The sequence below is a fragment of the Sminthopsis crassicaudata genome, chromosome 3 (genome assembly GCF_048593235.1).
Source record: "Sminthopsis crassicaudata isolate SCR6 chromosome 3, ASM4859323v1, whole genome shotgun sequence".
Taxonomy (NCBI): domain Eukaryota; kingdom Metazoa; phylum Chordata; class Mammalia; order Dasyuromorphia; family Dasyuridae; genus Sminthopsis; species Sminthopsis crassicaudata.
In genome coordinates this window covers 171,839,916-171,864,109 of record NC_133619.1, presented here as the reverse complement: position 1 = coordinate 171,864,109, position 24,194 = coordinate 171,839,916, and the positions used below count along the sequence as shown (strand labels likewise).

General features: G+C 33.4%; 1 protein-coding gene across 1 annotated transcript in view; it reads left to right on the top strand.

Annotated features, from left to right (window-relative positions):
- Window positions 1-24,194, top strand: part of TUBGCP3 (tubulin gamma complex component 3) — a 148,258-nt gene that overhangs the window by 107,139 nt on the left and 16,925 nt on the right. Inside the window, exons 18-19 of the mRNA XM_074299558.1 lie at window positions 11,739-11,827; window positions 12,010-12,141. Coding sequence (XP_074155659.1) covers window positions 11,739-11,827; window positions 12,010-12,141 — 221 coding nt within the window. The remainder of the gene's footprint in view (window positions 1-11,738; window positions 11,828-12,009; window positions 12,142-24,194) is intronic.

Sequence of the window (24,194 nt, the reverse complement as noted above, 5' to 3'; positions counted from 1 at the left end):
TCAGTTTTCAATTCCTTGCCACAAACATTTTTGTACATGTTAGTCCTTTTCCCTTTTTTATGATCTTTTTGGAATATAGACCCAATAGAGATACTGCTGAATCAAAGGTATAGCCCTTTGGGCATAGTTCCAAATTGCTCTCCACAATGGTTGGATTAGTTCACAACTCCACCAACAATGTATTAGTGTCTCAGTTTTCCAACATCTCTTTTAACATTTATCATTATCTTTTCCTGCCATTTTAGCCAAATCTGGGAGGTGTGAAGTGGTACTGAAGAGTTGTTTTAATTTGCATTTTTTTTTCTTTTCTTTTCTTTTTTTTTTTCCTGAGGCAGGCTGGGGTTAAGTGACTTGCCCAGGGTCACACAGCTAGGAAGTGTTAAGTGTCTGAGACCAGATTTGAACTCAGGTCCTCCTGAATTCAAGGCTGGTGCTCTATCCACTGGGCCACCTAGCTGCCCCTAATTTGCATTTCTTTAACTAGTAGTGACTTAGAGCATTTTTCCATGACTAGAAATGGCTTTAATTTTTTCATCTAAAAATTATTTGTTCATATCCTTTGACCATTTGTTAATTGGAGAATGGGTTATATTCTTATAAATTTGAGTCGATTCTCTTTTATATTTTAGAAATGAGGCCTTTATCAGAGTTCTTTGATGTAAATTTTCCCCCCCAGTTTTCTGCTTCCTTTCTAATTTTGGCTACTTTGGCTTTGTACAAAATTTTTTTTTTTAATTTAGTATAATCAAAATTATTAATTTTGCATTTTATAATGTTTTCTAGTTCTTCTTTGGCCATAAATTCGTTCCTTCTCCACATCTTATAGACTCTCATGTTCTCCGAATTTGCTTATAGTGTCACCCTTTATGTCTAAATCATGAACCCCTTCAACTGTATCTTGATAATAGGGTGCTATCTTGATCAGTGCCTAGTTTCTGCCATAGTGTTTTCCAATTTTCCCAGCAGTTTTTGTCAAATAGTGAGTTCATATTCCAGAAACTGGAGTCTTTGGGTTTATAGGAATAATTTTCTCCAATGAGTTCTATACCTCCTATTCTATTGGGCTAATTCTACTTTTTAAGGAGTTTTTTTCTTTCAGCAAATTTTTATGCCTCTCTGGTCATTCTGCTTTTTAAAGTCAGTTTTTTTATTGACATTTTGTATTTTTTACCATTTGGCCTAAGGTGTTATATTTTCTTCAGTAGTTTTTTTGTCTACTAAGCTTTTAACTTTTTTTTTTTTTTTTTTTTTTTTTATGATTTTCTTAAATCATTCTCATTTCTTTTCCAAATTTTTCCTCTACTTTGCCTACTTTATTTTTAAGGTCCTTTTCAAACTCTTGCATGATTTAAGACTAATTCATATTTTTCTTGGAGGCTTTGGATGTAGGAGCTTTGACTTGGTTATTTTCTTCTGAGTGTGTATTTTGATCTTCCTTGTCACCATAGTAACTTTCTATGGTCAGAATTTTTCTCTTATTCTTTGATTATTTTCCCAGCTTATTGACTTAACTTTTTGTTAAAGTAGGAATCTGCTTCCAATGTGGAAAGTGTATTGTCCCAAGCTTCAAAGGTTTTGTGTGTCTATTTTCAGACATACTTTTAGGCCCCTGTAAATATGTAGTTCTTTAAAGGTAGTATCTAAGAAGAGGTGTATTTCTTACTCTCCTGTTCTGTGGTCTGATCTCTGAGTGACTACAAACATTCTTTTCTGCCGTGTAACTATTGAGGAGTTTCCCTGCTCTACTGTAGTTGAAAGATCTAGTATGCTCCTCCTTTCCCTAGGCAATAGTTCCAAATTTCTCTTCAGAATGATTGGATCAGTTCATAGCTTCCCCCAACAATGCATTGCAATAATGCAATAGTGTTCCAATTTTCCCACATCTTCTCCAATATTTATCATTTTTCTTTTCTGTCATGTTAACCAAGATAATAGGTGTGAGGTGATATCTCAAGAGTTGCTTCATTTTGCATTTCTCTAATCAATAGTGATTTAGAGCATTTTTCACATGACTACAAATAGCTTTAATTTTTTTTGATCATTTATCAACTGAGGAATTGTAAGGATGCAGTTCCTACAAAACAAAAGAAGGGAATTGTAAGGGTCCTTTAAATGGGCGGGCACAGCACAACAGGAGATTTGAGGGGCCCAGAAGTATTCTATGTGGATATAGGACTGCCCTGGGTGGGATCTTGGCCATACTGAGATAGCTTCATAATGGGTGACGGCTCTCTCGCTGGTTGGCTGTGTGTGTGACCTCACAGGCCCTTTATAAGCCCACTGCAGACAGCAGTCGCTCTCTTTAATCTGGCACTCTTTAACCTGGTTCCCTAGCCTGGGGTAGCCAAGCCAAGTCAAGCTGATGGATAGCCGAGAGAGGTAAGAAGTTTGGTAGTGAACATGTGGGTCTTCAGACCAGGTGTTCATTAGGGAACTAACAAGTCAGGGCATTATGTGAGTAGGTATAATAAAGGTTTTTAAGATTACACATGGCTGTTCTTGAGTGCGCTACCAGTTATTAAACTACTATTCAAGAAATTGTGTCCAGAGACCTTTGAAGGTGAGCCGGGTAGAGTTGACACTGCAAAAGTCAGTGGTCAAAGGTATTCTGTTGGGCCTAGGACAGACTAGTAATTGTTACTGCCAGGAGGGCATGTTACAAGGAATGACTTGTATTCTTAAAAATTTGATTCATTTCTCTATATAGTTGAGAAATGAGATCTTTATCAGAAACACTGATAGTAAAATTCTTTCCCAACTTTCTGCTATCCTCCTAGTCTTGGTTGTACAAAATTTTTAAAATTTAATGAAAATTATACATTTTATGCAAAACTATACATTTTGCATCTAATAATCTCTATCTCTTCTTGGGACATAAATCATTCTCTTCTTTATAATCTGACATAAACTATTCCTTGTTATCCAAATTTGATTATGGTGTCACTCTTTATGACTAAATCATGTACCCATTTCAACCTTATTTTGGTTTAGGATATGAGATGTTGGTCTGTGTCTAGTTTTTGCCATCTTATTTTCCAATTTTCTTAACATTATTGTTGGATAATGAATTCTTATCCCAGAAGTTAAAGTCCTTAGGTTTATCAAATAGTAGATTACTGTAGCCATTTATGACTGTATCTTGTGTACCTAACCTATTCCTTTTTCTTAGCCAGTACCAAATAGTTTTGATGATTGCCACCTTATAATATAATTTTAGATCTACTATAGTAGGGGATTTTCCTTTGCTTTTTTTCTCCCATTAATTCCCTTGTTTTTTTACCTTTTGTTTTTCCAGTTGAATTTTAGTACTTTTTTCTAGGTCTAGAAAATAATTTTTTGATATTTTGGTTGGTATGTCATGGAATAAGTAATTCAGAGAGAATTGTTGTTTTTATTATATAAACTTGAATTGCCCATGAGCAGTTGGTATTTTACCAATTGTTTAGTTCTAACTTTATGTGAAAAGTGTTTTGTAATTGTGTTCTGAATTGCCTTGGCAAGTAGACTCTCAAATGTTTTATATCATCTATAGTTATTTTTAAATGGAATTTCTGTTTCTCTTATTGCTGAACTTTGTTGGTAATATATAAAAATGCTGATGATTTATGTGGGTCTATTTTCTATCCTGCAACTTTTTTCACATTGCTAATTGTTTAAAGTAGTATTTTAGTTAATTCTTTAGTATTCTCTAAATATACCATTTGCAAAATTAGTTTTGTTTTTTCATTGCCTATTCAAATTACTTCCATTTATTTTTCTTCTCTTACTGCTAACATTAATGTTTCTAGTGTATTAAATAGTAGTGGTGAAAATGGGCATCCAAGTTTGACCCCTGATCTTATAGGAAATGCTTCCAGTATATCCCTATTACACGTAATACTTGCTAATTGTTTTAGATAGGTACAACTTATTATTTCAAAGAAAACTCCATTTATTCCCATGATCTCTCATGTTTTTAGTAGGATTGGGTCCTGAAATTTGTCAAAAGCTTTATCTGCATTGATTGAGCTAGATAATTATATGATGTTAGTTTTGTTACTGATATGGTTAATTATGCTGATAGTTTTCCTAACTTTGAACCAGCCTTACATTCATCATACCTGGTTTTAGTGTATTGCCCTGGTAATAAATGGCTGTAATCTCTTTCTAATATATTTTTTAAAATTATATTTATCTTCATTAGGGAAATTGGTCTATAATTTTCTTTCTCTTTTTTGGCCTTTCCCGGTTTATTTGTCAGCATCATATTTGTGTCATAAATGGAATTTGTTAGCACTTCTCGACCCCTATTTTTCTGAATAGTTTATAGTATTGTAATTAATTATTCTTTAAAGATTTAAAGATTCACTTGTGAATCCATCTGGTCTTGGAGATATTTAATTTTTAATACTGGTAATTTGATTTTCTTCTTTTTTTTTCTAATCAGATGAACTAAAGGTTTACCTATTGTATTGGTTTTTTCCCCCCATAAAACCAGCTTTTAGTTTTATTATTTCAGTAATTTTTTGCTCTCAGTTTTATTAGCTCATTTCTTGAAAGAAATTATAGAGGGTAGCTGTAAAAGAATTACATTATCAACTATAAAATATTGTAGAGTACCCAAGAAGCATGAAGATTGAGAAAAGGCCATTAGGAGAAAAAACTTTTTTTCATCACCATTTTGACAAAATATGGACTGTCATCCTTGGGTTGATTTTATTGAGTTCTTCATGGTAATATTTGCGTAAAACCTTTTGGTGTAGTGGATTATAGAAAGGAGACTATCTCTGAAGTCAAAATATCTGTTCTCTCTCTTTTTTGAAAATTTCAATAATATTTTTTTTCCAGTACATGTAAAGATAGTTTTCAGATTTCGCTTTTGTAAGATTTTGTGTTCCAAATTTTTCTCCCTCCCTTCTTCACCTCCCCGCTCCCCAAGACAGAAAAGTTAAATATGTGCAATTAAATGACCTGTTTTTCAAATCCTGCTTCTGATACTTATTACTGATGTGATTCAATTTGCTTAACTTTCCTGGAGCCTCAATTTCTGTACATGTAAAATGAGGGAGTTGGACTGGATGACTTATGCAGACCTTTCTAGTTCCAGATTTGTTATTGTTTAATCCCTAATTTCTTTCCTGGCTCCATTTTTGACTCTTAAGATATTCTCAATCATAATCACACTTTATCTTCCTCACTTGCCCCCCTCCCCCCATCATTTGCCTCTTCCTTTGATAGATAAGTTTCTACATCTAGTAGGCACTTAATTTTTATATGGAATTGAAATAATTATTTAGTTAATAAACAGTAGAAGACAACTGATAACTCTGTAAAGCTCACATTCCTAATAAACTATTCCTATTTTTAGCAATAGATTGCAACTGATAACTCTTTCAAGTGCATATTCCTAATAAATCAGTCCATAACCTATAACTCATACTCACCTTATAACTTATTATATAATTTCTCTTTTCTTTTGGGTTTTTTTTTTTAAACCTTTCTTTTTCTCCTTTTCACTTTATCTGGAAGTTTCTGGAATGGAGATCTTTTTCTTGAAACTTTAAAGACATATGGCTTCTACTAATTTCATAGTGTCTGCACATATAGTATATACTAGGAGTATTCATTAAATTCAATCTACCTTCAATCTCCATCAATAAATAATTCTGAGAAATTATTGTTTCCCTTTGACTTCCAGGTTTGTGATAAATGAATGGAGCATGAAAACAAAAAAGATTAGTTCTTGATGTTTAAATTTTTAAAAAATTATATAAAATATTTAAAATTTAAAACCCTAACCCTAAATTTTCTAGAACTACTAAGAGATTGGCTTGCATTTGTATTATATCTTATTTTAAAAGCATTGTAGATAAAAGTCTAATAAGGTGACCATTTGAGAACAAAAGATTTTTATATTGTCAATGAAAATGCAACCTAGGCCTTATTGGACCAGCTGAGATGTTTAAAAACTTTTAAATATGGGATTCTTTAAGCAACCCCTAGAGGGCAGAAGAGAATTACAAATGAGTTCTTATCTCTCTTGACAGTCAAATAAACCAAAGAAGAAACAGCTTATTTTTTGATTTTTCCATATAGAATTAAATCTACAAGTTCATGTTAACTTAGTAGGATATAAGGTATAAATATTTGTTGGTTAATTTATTTTTATTTTTGACTATTCTGATGCTGTAAAAATTATCCCCAAATATCAATAGGTAGCTTTATTATATAAATTAGAATTAGAAAGAATGAAGGAACATTAGAGGTAATTTATTCAAATCACATAATGTTATCAATAAGGAACCTAAGGCTCAGCGAGGTCATGTTTTGTTTGCATTTTGTAACTTTTCTTTATAAAATAAATTAGTACATTAAAATAAGCTCAGAATATTTTTTGTAAGGTTTCTTTCGGAAGATCAAAACATGGTATGAAAGTAGATATTTTTCCCTCGGAATTATTATGTAGCAGCATAGTGTATCATTAAGTCTATATGCAGATTCTTTGCAGTTTTTTTCCTGATTTCTTATATTGGTGAAAGTATTCATTTACATAGAAAAAATATTTACTTTTCTTACTGCTGTCATGTAATCAAAAGCTTAGATCTGGAAAGGACTTTAGGGATCTTTATATGCTTCATCTCTTTCATTTTACAACTATGGAAACATAAAATTTATCAGATTTATTTTTTGTTCTTGCTAATATCTATACAAATTTAACTTTTAAGTTTATTAGTATCAGATACTTTACTTTAGAAATATAACATTAGAGATGTCCTTTGTATTTTTAACTGAGAAGAGGTTTTGGCCCTAAGATGTGGCATATTTCTAAGAAAATGTATTATTACTACTTGACATTTTGAAATGATTTCAAAGAAGACATATTGCTGAATTAACATTGGTTATCATAGCTTTAGAAAAGGAGGATCATTAGAATAGTTAAATGAGGCATGAATTCATGAATTATTGTGCCTTCATTTACATCAGCTTTATCTTATGGAACATCTAAAATAGCATAATAGGATGCACTCTATAGAATGTGTTGATTTTTCTCTTAAAAATATTTTTATCTGAAGGAATGATTATAAGTTACCCAGAGTAATTGGTAACAAGACCTTGTAGACCCCAGAAGGACAGAGTTCATAGAATAATAGTTGCTATCTACTAGCATCCCTTTTTACTTTTTTAAAGTGTAATTGTATCCAGTTCCTCCTAGAATAAGAAAAGGCACCTGAATTCAAGAACCTTAGAGATGAAATTTTAGAAATTTTGGCCAAAACGTATACTGATCTCTAGGTCAGAAGAAGTTTTCCATTTGACTCATCCATTAGAAATACTTCAAAAGAGCACCTAAAAACTATTGACTATAACAGAAGCAAAACCCCTAAAATGTGAATTACCCTGGGATTATGGAAAATGTTTTGTCATGAATGGAGAAATCCACTTAGAGAGATAAATACATATTTTCTGGATGGAAAAGCACAATAATATAATAATTTGGTGCTAGAAATGTACTTAATTAACATTTCAATATGAATGTCCTAGTAGGAGGTGAATAGTGAAAACATTGTTTACCAGTAACATTACGTTTAGTATCTAGTACCTTCTTAAATCAACATATATTAAAAGAGAAGGAACAGTTCCAAAGATATGATCATACTTAAATAAATCACTGACCTTGTAAAGTGTTCATTTCAATCAAATCTTTTTGATGCTTCTTTGCCTAAGACCCAAGCCTTCTCTTCCCTCCTACCTCTCCTTGAGTGGGCAAACTCACAAGAGAGAAAAGACAAATACAAAGAGATAGAGATAAATGCATACTCTCTGGATGGAAAAGCATAATATGATAATTTGGTGCTAGAAATGTACTTAATTAACATTTCAATGTAAATGTTCTAGTAGGAGGTGAATAGTGAAAACATTGTTTACCAGTAATATTACATTTAGCATCTAGTACCTTCTTAAACAACATATATTAAAAGAGAAGGAACAGTTCCAAAGATATGACCATACTTAAATAAATCACTGACCTTGTAAAGTGTTCATTTCAGTCAAATATTTTTGATGTTTCTTTGCCTAAGACCCAAACCTTCTCTTCCCTCCTATCTCTCCTTGAGTGGGCAAACTCACAAGAGAGATAAGACAAATACAAAGGGAAAAACACACAGGGACAGCTGACTGACCCACATAGTGACCCTGCTATGATGTAAATCCTATCCAATTTGTTTGCCTCTCTCCTTGTAGTAGAGTAGAAAAAACATTTGGCTTATCATAAGACAGGTTCAAATTTCTTTTTTAATGTCTGCTAATTTATTAGCTATGCAACAATGGGTAAGTCCCTTAATTTCTTTGCCTTATTTTCTCATCTATTAAACAGGAATAAAAAAATCCTTTTGACTTTCCACCTAATAGGATTATGAGGATCAAGTGATAAATGTGAAATTTATTTGGAAACAATCACTGTATTAATATAAGCTAATATTAGTAGACTAGATTAATTGGATGAAGATCAACCTTGCAATTGGGAAACTTGGGTTTCCTCTGACTTGTGCTTTATGGTGATGGTCTAGTAACTAAAAATTTCTGTGCACATAAGACTTTAAACTGTAGGTGAGTGACTGATCTTTGGTGGAGGGAATTTCCTTAAGAAGAGATCCTTATGCAGGTGAAATCACAGATTTCTTCACAAATCACAAGATCTCTTCCTCCAGAAAGTACAATTAATAACTATTGATTTCACAGATAGAAACACTGCTTCTTGCAAGGTTTTATGTGCTTGACCACATTGTCAAGCGAGAGAAGCTGGTGGTCTCTTCAGGGCTATTGATTATAATTCTTTCCTTTCTTCCCCATTGCTCAGTTTTACAAGACCATTTTCTTGGTTAACACTAAGCTTTTTTCCTCTTAGCAAAATACCAGTGCATAGTGATAAACTATAAAGTGGGTAGAAAAGTGACAGATGATTTTCATTTGTTAATGTACTTAAAGAATAATACAGTAAAATAATAATAACATAAATGTCTATTGCCATGCTTTTGCAAATGCTTCCCTTCATGTTTATAATTTACTTGCCTCTGCTTCCCAAAAAATTTAACTTTCTTTAGTGAGTGAATGTATGAAAAGCATCAGTGAGTTATTCCCTGCCCTTGAGGAATTTGTATGAAAGTAGAAGTTTAGAGAAGCATGCTTTGATCTGGGAAGAGAAGTATATCTATAGGACAGTTGATTGAGATTCTCTTTTAGATATAGTATTCTAATGGTAATATTACTTTAATTATGGTTCCCATAGCTAGAAGTAAAAAGACAGTATAGGTATGCATTGGCAGGCCACTTGGCAAAAAGATGGCTGGTATGTGTACCATGTGAAGCATGACCTGGTTTGAGTTACAGTGGGATATGTAAGTTTATACTCACTTACCAATAAGGTCCAACTTAGGCCCTCATGAGCATGGTCTCTGGAAGTATGGGGGTCTAGAGGGTGCAACAGCATGACTGATAGCAAAATGATTCGGTTGGATAACTGGATTTATAATACATCTGCTAACTTTTACAGGAAACTTTTTTTAATCTTCCTGGCAGGACTTTCTTCTTATATTATCTTGTCTCTTATATATCTGTTGCAATTCCTCTAATAGAACCTCCTTGAGGGCAGATACTTTTTCATTTTTATGATCATATTTTTAGCACTAGCATATTGCCTTATACACAGTAGGCACTGAATATTATTTGTTGAATTGAGTACCCCACCTAATATTGATTGATCCCATGGAAACAAGATGTGATTTAAAATAATGCAATAGGGATGGCAGAATACAATTAGTTCTATAGGAATAGTGTTATAAGTGTTACAAATAGACATACAACTCAATGATATTGTCATCTTGCATAAATTTATAGGTTGGTTTTGGTTATAATGAATCAACAGTAAATGACATAGCTGGGGACATTATATGGATACAGGTATATGCTTAGAGGATAGTGAGTTCTGTGTTATGGGTTATAAATATGAAAAAAAATATAGAATATTTATAGTTGTTTGTATATAGTATTTCACCTCTTGTTTTTAGTTAAGGGAGTCAGCTGTAGTAATGAAAAAGCACTGACGTGTAAGTTAGAAGATCAGGCTTTGCTCCTACCTTTGGAAATGGTCTTGGATAAGTCACTTTGTCTTTTTATATCTCAATTTTTTTTTCACCCTATGAAAATGAAAGTATTAGTTTGGTGAACTCTAAGATGGCTGTCTATCTGAGATTTTTGTGATTCTGTGATTCTATGAAACACTTAAAATATCCTCTTGAAAATAGCCAGTGTAGTTTATACTATTAATTCTAGACTTTATCTAAATAGATATTCCCATACCTAGTACGGCCTTTGAATAAAATAACTTTCTTCCCTACATTATCAAACTTTCTTATGGAGTTCATTAAAAGTAATGTCTTTTCTTTCTTGCTCCTCTGCTTTGTTTTTCTAACTATGTATAGGATCAATATAAATTTTTATTTTTTTTTGAAGAATATGCATATATTTTTATTGTTCTATCTTTGTGTATGTTGAATATTTATAGAGTTCTGAATATTTACTTTATTCCTGTGTCACAGTGTTTATATGTCAAAGATTATAAACAAGAAGGCAAGCAGTGACCCCCTCTCTCTTGTTGATTATACACAAAATTCAAACTATCAGCACAGCAAAATCTCTGTAGAGATACTTAATCGCTTCTTTCAGAAAGTTGGTTTAAAAATAGTATATTTCAACAAACAGATATTTTTAATATATGTTCATAGTTTAGTTGTATATGTATGAAGCTATTAAAAAGTCAAACAAATTTAAGTATTAAAATTATTGTACCTATTAAACCAGAATTCACAACAGATAAATCAATCCCCTTTAAACTTATTTTTGGATTTAATATAGGTTATGTAATACTTTGGGGAAATAGGACAATGATTTCTTAAATGCTTCTATAAAAAATGTAATGTATATGTATGTGTGTATATATATGTATATGATTATTTGAATAGCTAACAATTAAAGAATTGGGCTAGTGGATTTTAAAAAATGTCAAATTGACCCATTTTCTTGTAATTATTACTCTAGTGGGTTTATCTTTGATTTGATCCATCACATAGTTTAGTGTAACATAATATGCTGTTATGGTCTTTATACCAGAAATTAACAGTGGTGAGCAGAGAACTGCTGCTCAGTGGTGACCTTCAAACCTTTTGATGGTTTTATAATCGTATAAAGAATAAAAGCAGACTCTGAACTCATCCTTAACCTGTTTCAAAGGTTCATATTTCTCTCAGGTGGCAAGGTCATTTTTCAGTTCCTTGAAGAAATGTCATTTTTATCTCCAAATAGCTAAGGGAATAGTAAATGTTTCATGCACAGTAGGTATACTAATTGTAAAGAACCTATGAAGTAGGGACAGTGTTTGTTCAAGGAATTGGAGCATTATTGGTATAGGATTTTAATAACTAAATATTATGTGTAATTTTATTTTGTTTTACTTATCTTTTAGACTTGGAAAACAGTACTTCTAGTCCTAAGGGAGTGTATGATATTGTTTGATTAGATGGTCAAGCCATTTTTCAGCTTTTATTACACATAAATTTATTATAGAGAGGTCTTTTCTTTTTTAGAAAAGGGTAGCATTAAACTTGTGATTCCTTGACACATAAGGGAGAAGGACATTATAGTGCTGGTTTTAAGTGCATCTGAGTTTGGTGTTTAACATATAAATTCTTTGCCTTCTTTTACAGAGTTCTCTGGGGTGCTGCATCAGTGTCACATTCTGGCATCAGAAATGGTCCATTTCATTCATCAAATGCAGTATTATATTACTTTTGAGGTATAATTTAACCATCCCATTTTTTTGAGGGGGGGGGAGGTTTAAGTAGGTAAGGTGTTGTGCTAGTTATATATGACATAAATATCTTTTTTAAAAAAAAAAAAAGGTTATTTTGTCTGATTTAAAGGGATAGCGAGTATACAGTTCAAACAATTCTGATTCCTCCTCTCCACACCCCCAAGGTACTTGAATGTTCATGGGATGAACTTTGGAACAAAGTCCAGCAAGCTCAAGATTTGGACCACATCATTGCAGCTCATGAGGTGTTCTTGGACACTATTATCTCTAGATGTCTCCTTGACAGTGACTCCAGAGTAAGACTTTTCAGTTCAGATTTTTTTTTTTTTTTAATAAAGATGTGGATTATGCTTGCTTTCTTTGATTTGTACTACATGGAAAATTGTAGAATCACTTCTATGCAGCTACATTAATAATAATTAAACATTTTCAATAAAGTTTGATGTTCAAGTTACACTGTTACTGAACAGCAGTGGAACAATAGTACTGAAACAAGAAGAATGTGCTCTAAAATGTCTAAAATAGATATTAAAATGGTAAAGAATAATAATACCTATTCATCTCCTAAGTGTAATAATAATATCCTATTATATTGTTCAAAATAGAAAAAGGATGTTTTAAGTTTAGTTTCTTTGATGGACCAATTAATCATCAAAGATGGTTTTGAGTTAGGAAGGGCAATACTAGAACAGAACAACTTAAAATAACAATACTAGAACAAAACAAAATGATATCTGTATTAGAATTTAGAAGACTATTATGAGTGCATCCAGAATCTATTTCCATGTTATAGAAGATATTTATTTTCATATTCCATTTTCATTCTTTGATGATTGTTTTATCTACTTTCCCCATCTTTTCTCATTGTTAGCATTTTTGCTATGGGGTTTATAAGTATAGAATTTGATTAAGATATTTAAACCAAATATCTATGATTATGTCAGAGTAGTTATTTCCTCCACAAAGAGAGATTAAAAACCCTCCTCTGTCTTATTGATAGTCTTCATGAATTGCTGTGGCTAAGCAATTGATCACCCTAAAGCTACCCTAATAACAAGCCTTTCTAAACTTAGCTGGATTGTCTATTTTATATTTATATGTTTACGCATAGAGATAGATAAATATATGTATGTATGTATGTAGTATATATGGATTGGATATAGTATCACTGGGCCTGCTCTTGAAACTTTTTAATTTCTGGCATGGGACTTGCCAGGCTTTGCATAGTGCCATCTTGTCCCTTTGATGAAGCATCATAGTAGGAGGAAGATATAATCTCTAAGATAACTAAATGCACACATTCAGGGAAAAAAAAAAATAATGTTACCTTCATTTACAAATGCCTCCTTTTCCCCTAACAAAGACTAAGAAAAAAAGAAAAAATATTTCATTAAAACTATCCAATACATCAATATATACTTTAAAAGTACACTACTTTTGCAAAGAAAAGAGTAGTGTTTTCTTATCTCTTCTTTGGGCTTGTTCACTCCAGTGCTCCCCTTTCCTTTCATTTTTCTCCCCTTTTTCTATCCTTCCTCCCTACTTCCCTCCCTCCCTCTTTTTCTCCTCTATTTCTCTATTTCTTCTTTCCCTCCTTTTTTCCCCTTCTTTTTCTTTCCATTTATATTATTGGAATTTCTATGCCTATTATTTTGCTGCTCATCTTATCTAGGTTCTCTAAAATATGTTATAATTATCTAGCATGATTTAGATAATGGAATATTCTGGCCCTATGAATTTACTTGTTAATGAAAACTAAGATAATTTTCAATGAAATTCTATAGCTCAAGGGTTTTTTCCTTCATTAGTAATATAGGGACCTACCTTTAGGAAATCTCTAGTATGCACAGTTGGTTTGATTTATAAATAAAGTGAAAATCAGTGGGATAGTAAATTTGTGACTAAAAATGATAAATCTCTTTTTTTGTGTGTGTATATATATATATATATATATATATATATATATGTATATATATATATATATACACACACATATATCTTTTTTATTAATATGTATGTAAATCCAATTTTCTTATTGCATGGTAAGAATTGGATTCCGAAGGTATAAGTAACCTAGGTAGAAAGACAGTACTGCTAACAGTTTACATTCAATTCCCAGTGTTCCTTCTCTGGGTGTAGTTGTTTCTGTCCATCATTGGTCAACTGAAAGTGAGTTGGCTCTTCTTTATGTTGAAGATATCCACTTCCATCAGAATATATCTTCATACAGTATTTTTGTTGAAGTGTATAGTGATCTTCTGGTTCTGCTCATTTCACTCAGCATCAGTTCATGTAAGTCTCTCCAAACCTCTCTGTATTCATCCTGCTGGCCATTTCTTACAGAGCAATAATATTCCATAACATTCAATATACCATAATTTACCCAATTATTCTCCAATTGATGGACATCCATTCATTTTCCAATTTCTAGCCACTACAAAACGAGCTGCCACAAACATTTTGGCACATACAGGTCCCTTTCCCATCTTTAGTATTTCTTTGGAATATAAGCCCAGTAGTAGCACTGCTGGATCAAAGGTTATGCACGGTTTGATAACTTTTTGGGGATAGTTCCAAATTGCTCTCCAGAATGGCTGGATTCTTTCACAACTCCACCAACAATGCATCAGTGTCCCAGTTTTCCCACATTCCCTCCAACATTCATCATTATTTGTTCCTGTCATCTTAGCCAATCTGACAGGTGTGTAGTATCTCAGAGTAGTCTTAATTTGCATTTCTCTAATCAGTAGTGATTTGGAACACTTTAATATGAGTGGATATAGTTTCAATTTCATCATCTGAGAATTGTCTGTTCATATCCTTTGACCATTTATCAATTGGAGAATGGCCTGCTGGTCGTTTCTTAGAGAACAATAATATTCCATAATATTCATATACCACAATTTATTCAGCCATTCTCCAATTGATGGACATCCATTCATTTTCCAGTTTCTAGCCACTACAAAAAGAACTGCCACAAGCATTTTGGCACATACAGGACCATTTCTCAACTTTAGTATTTCTTTGGGATATAAGCCCAGTAGTAGCACTGCTGGATCAAAGGGTATGCACAGTTTGATAACTTTTTTGGCATAGTTCCAAATTGCTCTTCAGAATGGCTGGATTTAAAAATTATAAATCTCAAGATGATTCAGGATCTTTTTTAGATTAACTCTTAGATTATTAATACAAAAGAATTTTAAAAATTTTGAGACATGTTGACTAATATCTTTCCATTGTGTACAAAAAGATATCATGAGAATGTTTGCTGAATTGTAAGCATGTACCACATTTCCCAGATCTATTCTAGTAATTTTATCCAAAAAAAAGATATGAGATTATCCTATCAGAGGTTATTTTTGTTATATTTGTCTCATTGTATAATGATTACTTTCAAAGTATTCTCAAGATGTGGCTCAAGGTGGATGAGATGTTCTTTTTTCAAAGTGTTCACAAACATGTATTCCAGAATTTTGTCAGGAAATGAGATTAAGGTTACCATCCTTCATTTTGAAAAATCTTAATTTCTTCTTTTTTTTGAAAATAGGGATATTATTTACTCATCCATAGTTCTTCAATGTCTCTTTTTTTCTGTATTTCTTCAAAGATATAGATAGTGACTGCAATAATATTTCAGCAACTTGGAATATAGTTCTTTTAAGTTTAGTAACTTGAACTCTTTGAAGGCTGTTAGGTATTCTTGTAGTATATCCTCTTGTCTTGAGCATTATTCCTTTTCCAGTGTGAAAATCATTATTTTTGGATAGAGTGCCTACCACAATGATTAGTACATAGTAGGCCTTTAATAATTGCTGCTTGCTTGATAGAAAAGAACGGAAGAAAATATTTCAATATCTTTTTGATATCCATTAGATTCTTCCCTTTCAAGACTCCCCCACCACCACTACCACCACTGAGCAGTGATTTTAGTCGTACTTTGCTCTTTATCTTGTGGACCCTAACATTTTATTAGTTTGCCATTGATATTTATTAGAAGTCTCAACTCATGTAATGTTTTAGTATTCCTGATATAATTATTATCTCATTCTTTGGAATTGAAAGTTTAAGTTGATCAGTGAAGTTACTGTATTGTCATATTTCAAAAACTCCTTTTTCTCTTCTCAGAATTTATCTTCATTTTGTCAGAATTTCACATTTAAGAGCATCTCAACTACCTTGAGCCATATTTCCCTAGATAATCTTAGTCTATGAGATCCTAAGTATCCTTTCTTAGATTCTCATCTCCTGAAGAGTTTAGCAAATGAGTGAGACTATCTTGGACATCAATCTCTGATGACCTGTCACAAATTTTAAAATGAAATGGTCACTTCTTTTTATGATTTATCATTTCTGTTTCAACCAATTCTTCCTTATTGATAAAAATCAAGTATATTACAGCACTTTGTTGTTCCCTTTCTGCCTCCTGAGAGATAAAATTATCATTAAGACAAGTTGAGAATTTGTCAGTTACCTTGACTGTAGTTAAGAAAAAAATGTCTGGATGGTTGAAGCCCCATCACCAGAATAACTTGTCCCCATACCAACTTTTTAATCTTCTTAAGAAATCGTCACTCTACTCCTTTTGTCCCAGTGCTTTGTAATATACAGTCTACATGACTTCTTGCAGCAAGCCATAGTATAATGCCCTTATAGACATATCAGTCACCTTATCAGTCAATCATATGCCATCAGGCTTAGTTATATTTTGGAGGTATTCTGGCATCAACTTTGAGATCTCAGGATTACTTCTTTGCCAAAGTAGCATGTATGGAGGTTTTAGTAAAATGACAACTGATAATACTTTTTCATTCTTTAAGTGAAACAGTAATATCCTATTGCTTAAAATAGAATAAATATCTTTTAAGCCTACCTTCTTTGATAAAATACTCATGAAATGAACATTCATCCTTTAATATTAGAAGCTCTTCCAAAAAACAGATGCTATAATATATCCACAGGACTAATTTAGCATTCCCAAATGGAAAAAGAATTGTAGGTGAGATATAGTTCTTCTTGTACCTTTGAAGAAGTTATGGACATTAAAGCTATTAGGATTAAAGTACCATTTCATGAAGAGGGGACAAGGTGGGTATACAAATAACTTCTGAGTTCTGTAAATAACAACAAAAACCCTACTTTTTATTTGCTAATGACTTTGTTAAATTTAAGAACATTTCCCTTCAGGTAGTTATCAAGCTATACATGTCTAAAAGTTCAGGATTCAACAAATATAACCAACATTTGAAAAAAAGTTGGTGTATGGGTGTGGGTGTGAGTGTGTTATGTGTGTGTAAATACATTATTTCAAACCCATTATTTCCCATCTCTACAATATTGGGGAATAGTCTTCTTTGGTGCCAAGTTTGTCCATTGGATTAGATTGTCCATTAGATTTCTTTTTTTTTTTTTTTTTTTTATTTTATTTTATTTTTTTTATTATATATATATTTTATAATATTATCCCTTGTATTCATTTTTCCAAATTGTCCCCCCTCCCTCTATTCCCTCCCCCCGACGACAGGCAATACCATACATTTTACATGTGTTACAATATAGTCTAAGTACAATACATGTGTGTGAATATCATTTTCTTGTTGCACAATAAACATTAGAATCCGAAGGTACATGCAACCTGGGCAGACAGATATTAGTGCTAACAATTTTCATTCCCCTCCCAGTGTTTCTTCTCTGGGTGCAGCTACCTCTGTCCATCATTGATCAACTGGAAGTGAGTTGGATCTTCTTTATGTTGAAGATTTCCACTTCCATCAGAATACATCCTCATACAGTATTGTTGTTGAAGTGTACAGTGATCTTCTGGTTCTGCTCATTTCACTCAGCATCAGTTGATTTAAGTCTCTCCAACCCTCTCTGTATTCCTCCTGCTGGTCATTTCTTACAGAGCAATAATATTCCATAACCTTCATATACCACAATTTACCCAACCATTCTCCAACTGATGGACATCCATTCATCTTCCAGTTTCTAGCTACAACAAAAAGAGCTGCCACAAACATTTTGGCACATATATGTTTCTTTCCGCTCTTTAGTATTTCTTTGGGATATAATCCCAGTAGTAGCGCTGCTGGGTCAAAGGGTATGCACAGTTTGATAACTTTTTGGGCATAATTCCAGATTGCTCTCCAGAATGGCTGGATTCTTTCACAACTCCACCAGCAATGTATCAGTGTCCCAATTTCCCCACATCCCCTCCAACATTTGTCATTATTTGTTCCTGTCATCTTAGCCAATCTGACAGGTGTGTAGTGGTATCTCAGAGTGGTCTTAATTTGCATTTCTCTGATCAGTAGTGATTTGGAACACTCTTTCATGTGAGTGGATATAGTTTCAATTTCTTCCTCTGAGAATTGTCTGTTCATATCCTTTGACCATTTATCAATTGGAGAATGGTTCGGTTTCTTATAAATTATGGTCAGTTCTCTATATATTTTGGAAATGAGACCTTTGTCAGAACCTTTGTTTTTAAAAATATTTTCCCAATTTGTTACTTCCCTTCTAATCTTGTTTGCATTAGTATTATTTGTACAGAAACTTTTTAGTTTGATGTAATCAAAATCTTCTATTTTGTGATCAATAATGATCTCTAGTTCTCCTCTGGTCATAAATTCCTTCCTCCTCCACAAGTCTGAGAGGTAGATTATCCTCTGTTCCTCTAATCTATTTATTATCTCCCTCTTTATGCCTAAATCATGGACCCATTTTGATCTTATCTTGGTATATGGTGTTAAGTGTGGATCCATATCTAATTTCTGCCATACTAATTTCCAGTTTTCCCAACAGTTTTTTCCGAATAATGAATTTTTATCCCTAATGTTGGAATCTTTGGGTTTGTCAAAGATTAGATTGCTATAGATGTACCCTTTTTTGTCCTTTGTATCTAATCTGTTCCACTGATCTACCGGTCTATTTCTTAGCCAATACCAAATGGTTTTGGTGACTGCTGCTATATAATATAGCTTTAGATCAGGTACACTTAGACCACCTTCCTCTGAGTTTTTTTTCATTAGTTCCCTTGCAATTCTTGACCTTTTATTCTTCCATATGAATTTTGTTGTTATTTTTTCTAGGTCATTAAAATAGTTTCTTGGGAGTCTTATTGGTATAGCACTAAATAAATAGATTAGTTTGGGGAGTATTGTCATCTTTATTATATTCGCTCGGCCTATCCAAGAGCACTGAATGTCTTTCCAATTATTTAAATCTGATTTTATTTTTGTGGCAAGTGTTTTGTAATTTTTCTCATATAATTCCTGACTTTTCTTTGGTAGATGGATTCCCAAATATTTTATACTCTCAACATTTGTTTGGAATGGAATTTCTCTTTGTATCTCTTGCTGTTGCATTTTGTTAGTGATATATAAAAATGCCGAGGATTTATGTGGATTTATTTTGTATCCTGCCACTTTGCTGAAATTTTGAATTATTTCTAGTAGCTTTTTAGCAGAGTCTTTGGGGTTCTCTAAGTATACCATCATGTCATCTGCAAAAAGTGATAGTTTAATTTCCTCATTTCCTACTCTAATTCCTTGAATCTCTTTCTCGGCTCTTATTGCCGAGGCTAGCGTTTCTAGTACTATATTGAATAGTAATGGTGATAGTGGGCAACCTTGTTTCACTCCTGATCTTACTGGGAAAGGTTGCAGTTTATTTCTATTGCATATTATGCTTACTGACGGTCTTAAATATATACTCCTGATTATTCTAAGGAATAATCCATTTATTCCTATACTCTCAAGAGTTTTTAGTAGGAATGGATGTTGGATTTTGTCAAATGCTTTTTCTGCATCTATTGAGATGATCATATGGTTCTTATTAATTTGATTATTAATATGGTCAATTATATTAATAGTTTTCCTAATATTAAACCAGCCCTGCATTCCTGGAATAAATCCTACTTGATCATAGTGTATTATCTTGGAGATGATTTTCTGAAGTCTTTTTGCTAATATCTTATTTAAGATTTTAGCATCAATATTCATTAAGGAGATTGGTCTATAATTTTCTTTCTCAGTTTTTGATCTACCAGGTTTAGGTATCAGTACCATGTCTGTGTCATAAAAGGAATTTGGTAGGACTCCTTCATCCCCTATTTTTTCAAATAATTTATATAACATTGGGGCTAATTGTTCTTTAAATGTTTGGTAGAATTCACATGTGAATCCATCTGGCCCTGGGGATTTTTTCCTGGGGAGTTGATTAATAGCTTGTTCTATTTCTTTTTCTGAAATGGGACTATTTAAGCAATTTATCTCCTCCTCTGTTAATCTAGGGAGCCTATATTTTTGGAGGAAGTCATCCATTTCACTTAAGTTATCAAATTTATTGGCATAAAGTTGGGCAAAGTAACTCCTTATTATTTCTCTAATTTCCTCTTCATTGGTGGAAAGATCCCCCTTTTCATTTGTAAGACTATCAATTTGATTTTCCTCTTTCTTTTTTTTGATCAAATTTACCAAAGGTTTATCTATTTTATTGGCTTTTTCATAAAACCAACTCTTGGTTTTATTTATTAATTCAATAGTTTTTTTACTTTCAATTTTATTGATTTCTCCTTTTAATTTTTGTATTTCGAGTTTAATTTTTGGTTGGGGGTTTATAATTTGGTCTTTTTCTAGCCTTTTAAGTTGTAAGCCCAATTCGTTAATCTTCTCTTTCTCAATTTTCTTCAAATAAGCCTCTAAAGATATAAAATTTCCCCTTATTACTGCTTTAGCTGCATCCCAAAGATTTTGATATGATGTCTCATCATTATCATTATCTTGGGTGAAATTATTAATTGTTTCTATAATTTGCTCTTTCACCCAGTCATTCTTTAAGATGAGATTATTCAGTTTCCAATTACTTTTTGGTCTATTTACCCCTAACTTTTTACTGAATGTAGCTTTTATTGCATTGTGATCTGAGAAGAAGGCATTTATTATTTCTGCCTTCCTACATTTAATTTTGAGATCTTTATGTCCTAGTATATGGTCAATTTTTGTATAGGATCCATGAACTGCTGAGAAGAAAGTATATTCCTTCCTATTGCCATTCAGTTTTCTCCAAAGGTCTATCATACCTAGTTTTTCTAATGTTCTATTTACTTTTTTAATTTCTTTCTTGTTTGTTTTGTGGTTTGATTTGTCTAAATCTGAGAGTGCAAGGTTGAGATCTCCCACTATTATAGTTTTACTGTCTATTTCTTCTTGCAGTTCTCCTAACTTTTCCTTTAGAAAGTTAGATGCTATACCACTTGGTGCATATATGTTTAGTATTGATATGGCTTCATTATTTATGCTACCTTTCAGCAGGATATAGTTTCCTTCCTTATCTTTTTTAACAAGATCTACTTCTGCTTTTGCTTGATCTGAGATAAGGATAGCTACCCCTGCTTTTTTGGTTTTACCTGAAGCATAGTAGGCTCTGTTCCAACCTTTTACCTTTACTCTGTATGTATCTCCCTGCTTTAAGTGTGTTTCCTGTAGGCAACATATTGTAGGGTTCTGCTTTTTGATCCAATCTACTATCCGTCTCCGTTTGATGGGATCGTTCATCCCATTTACATTTACAGTTAAAATTACTAATTCTGTATTTCCTGCCATCGTATTATCCCCAGCTTATGCTTTTTTCCCTTGACCCCCCTGATCCCCCTCCCCGATATTTAATTTACAGACCCCCCTTGTGCCGCACAACCCTCCCTCTTTTTTTTTTGGATCCCTCCCCCCTCCCTCCAAGTCCCTTCACTTATTCTCCTTTTCCTTTTCCCTTTTCCTCTCCCCCCTTTTAATGAGGTGAGAGAAAATTCTCTGAAAAACAAATATGTTAATTATTTACTCTTTGAGCCTCTTCTGATGAGAGTAAGATTCACACAATGATTCTCCCCCTCACTAAGTTCCCTCAGATATGGTGTATTTTCTATGTCTCTTCCTGGGATGTAGTTTCCCTCTTTTTATCACTCCTACCCCTTTTTCTGAACCGACCTCCTTCCCTTTACTACACCCCCCTTTTTTTCTTTTATATCAGTAAAATCAAATTATCCTTGAGTACTTTTTATATATCCACAACAGAGTTACAGTTCTCAAGGGTTCTGTGTACCTTTTTCTGTTTCTCTTCAGTCTTGTGGATGTAGATCAAATTTTTTGTTTAAGTCTGGTTTTTTTCTTAGAAACATATAGAATTCCTCTGTTTCATTGAATGACCATCTTCTTCCATGGAAAAAGATGCTAAACTTAGCTGGGTAGTTCATTCTTGGTTGCAGTCCTTGATCTTTTGCCTTTCGGAATATCAGGTTCCAGGCCCTTCTATCTTTTAATGTGGAGGCAGCCAGATCTTGGGTGACCCTTATTGTGGCACCTTGGTATTTAAATTGTTTTTTTCTAGCTGCTTGCAGGATTTTCTCCTTTGTGTGGTAATTCTGCAGCTTAGCCACAATATTCCGTGGTGTTCTTTTTTTAGGGTCTATTTCAGAAGGAGTTCGATGAATTCTTTCCACATCTACTTTCCCTTCTGTTTCTATTATCTCTGGACAGTTCTCTTTGATAATTTCCTGTAAAATAGAATCTAGGCTCTTTTTTTGGTCATAGTTTTCGGGAAGTCCAATAATCCGCAGATTATCTCTCCTAGATCTATTTTCCAGGTCTATAGATTTTCCCAGTAAGTATTTGACGTTGTTCTCCAGCTTCTCATTTTTTTTGTTTTGTTTGACTGATTCTTAGGTTCTCTGTGAATCATTCATTTCTATTTGTTCCATCCTGACTTTTAAGGAGTTATTTTCTTCTTTCACAGTTTTTAGTTCTTTTTGTAAATGCCCAGTTTCGTTTTTAAATGAGTTATTTTGCTCTATTGAATTTTTTTCCATTTCCCTAATTTTTTTTTTTTTGAGAATTATTTTCTTTTTCCAATTCAGAAATTCTATTTTCTTGAGACTTTTTTATCTTTTCCAATTCAGAAATCCTACTTTCCTGTGTTTTTTTAACCTTTTCTAATTCACTAATTTTGTTTCCCTGCATCTCCTGTGAATTCTTTATTTTTTCCAACTCCAATTTCAGGACATTGTTATTCTCTATCATAACTTCTCTTTCCTTTCCCCATTTTTCTTCGATCTCCCTCAATTTTTTAAGAGCTTCTTCTAGGAGAGAGTTATGTGATGGGGGGCAGGAATCGTTCCCCTTTAGGTTGTTATCTTCTGAATCTTTGCTGTTAACTTCCTCGGGGTTGGATACCCGCTCTTTCTCTGTATAGAAGGAATCTATAGTTTTTCTAGCTTTTTTGCTCATACTTAAAAAAAATCTTTTGGGGTCTGTCCCTGGGGTAGGAAATTATTTACTTCTTTACCAGCTTCCTCCCAGACGGGATGGATGCAGCAGCCCCTGCGCCCGAGCTAAGATAGAGCTCTGGGAGAGAGTTCCCCACCCCCTCCCTGGAAGTGCCCCAGAGGTGATTAGCACTGCTGTGCTTCGAGGGCGTAGAATAGTGAAGACAGCAGGAAGCCCAGTCTATGTGTCCGGGTGGGGAGTGGATGTCTGCAGCAGGTGACGTGAGAAGCCCCTGCGCTCAAACTGGAAGTGTCTGCCAGAAACCGCGGTCCCTAGTTCAAAGGTTCCGCGTCTCTGGGACTTCCTGGAGCTGAGTTCCACTCCCTCCAGCTAAGCTAAGCCGTGTGTGTTGCCTTGGGCCGTATCCACCCACTTGTCAGTCTCTTAACTATTCTCAGGAGGTAGCTGAGGCCACACCCCCTGGTGCCGATTCTCTGCTGAGTCACCCCCAGGGTGGGGGGGGGGATCTAATCTGAGTTTTAAAATATTTTGGCTTTCTCTTCTGAACTGCTAAATAATTAGCAGAGAAGAGCTAACAGCCTGTGCCAGATTCCTTTACCTCAGTGGCTTCTCTGATCCCAGAGCCCCTCCCAGCGCAATGGGCGCAGTGTGCCCCTACCCCACCGTCTGTGTTGGTCTTTCTTATTCCTCCCCTGAGAACTGACCTTTCCTGTTGAAACTCCAGATTCTCTTCAGCTGGTAAGTCGTGCTTCCAGTCCTTGTGGTATCTATCAGTCCTGAGCTAATTCTGAGACTTAATTTATCTAATTGGTTGTGAGGGAGTGAGGACGTTCACTGAGTCTTGTGTTTCTTCTCCGCCATCTTGGCTCCGCCCCCTGTCCATTAGATTTCATAGCATTTAAAAATTTTTTTGGACTTTCTATTTACACTGTTGTCATCATTGTGTATGCTGTTTTCATGATTCTGCTTATTTCATAAAGTTCATGCTTTTCTTGCTACATAGAAATAATCATTATTGCTTATAGCCAAATAATATTACATTATCTTTTGGTATTGTAATTTTAAATTCTAAG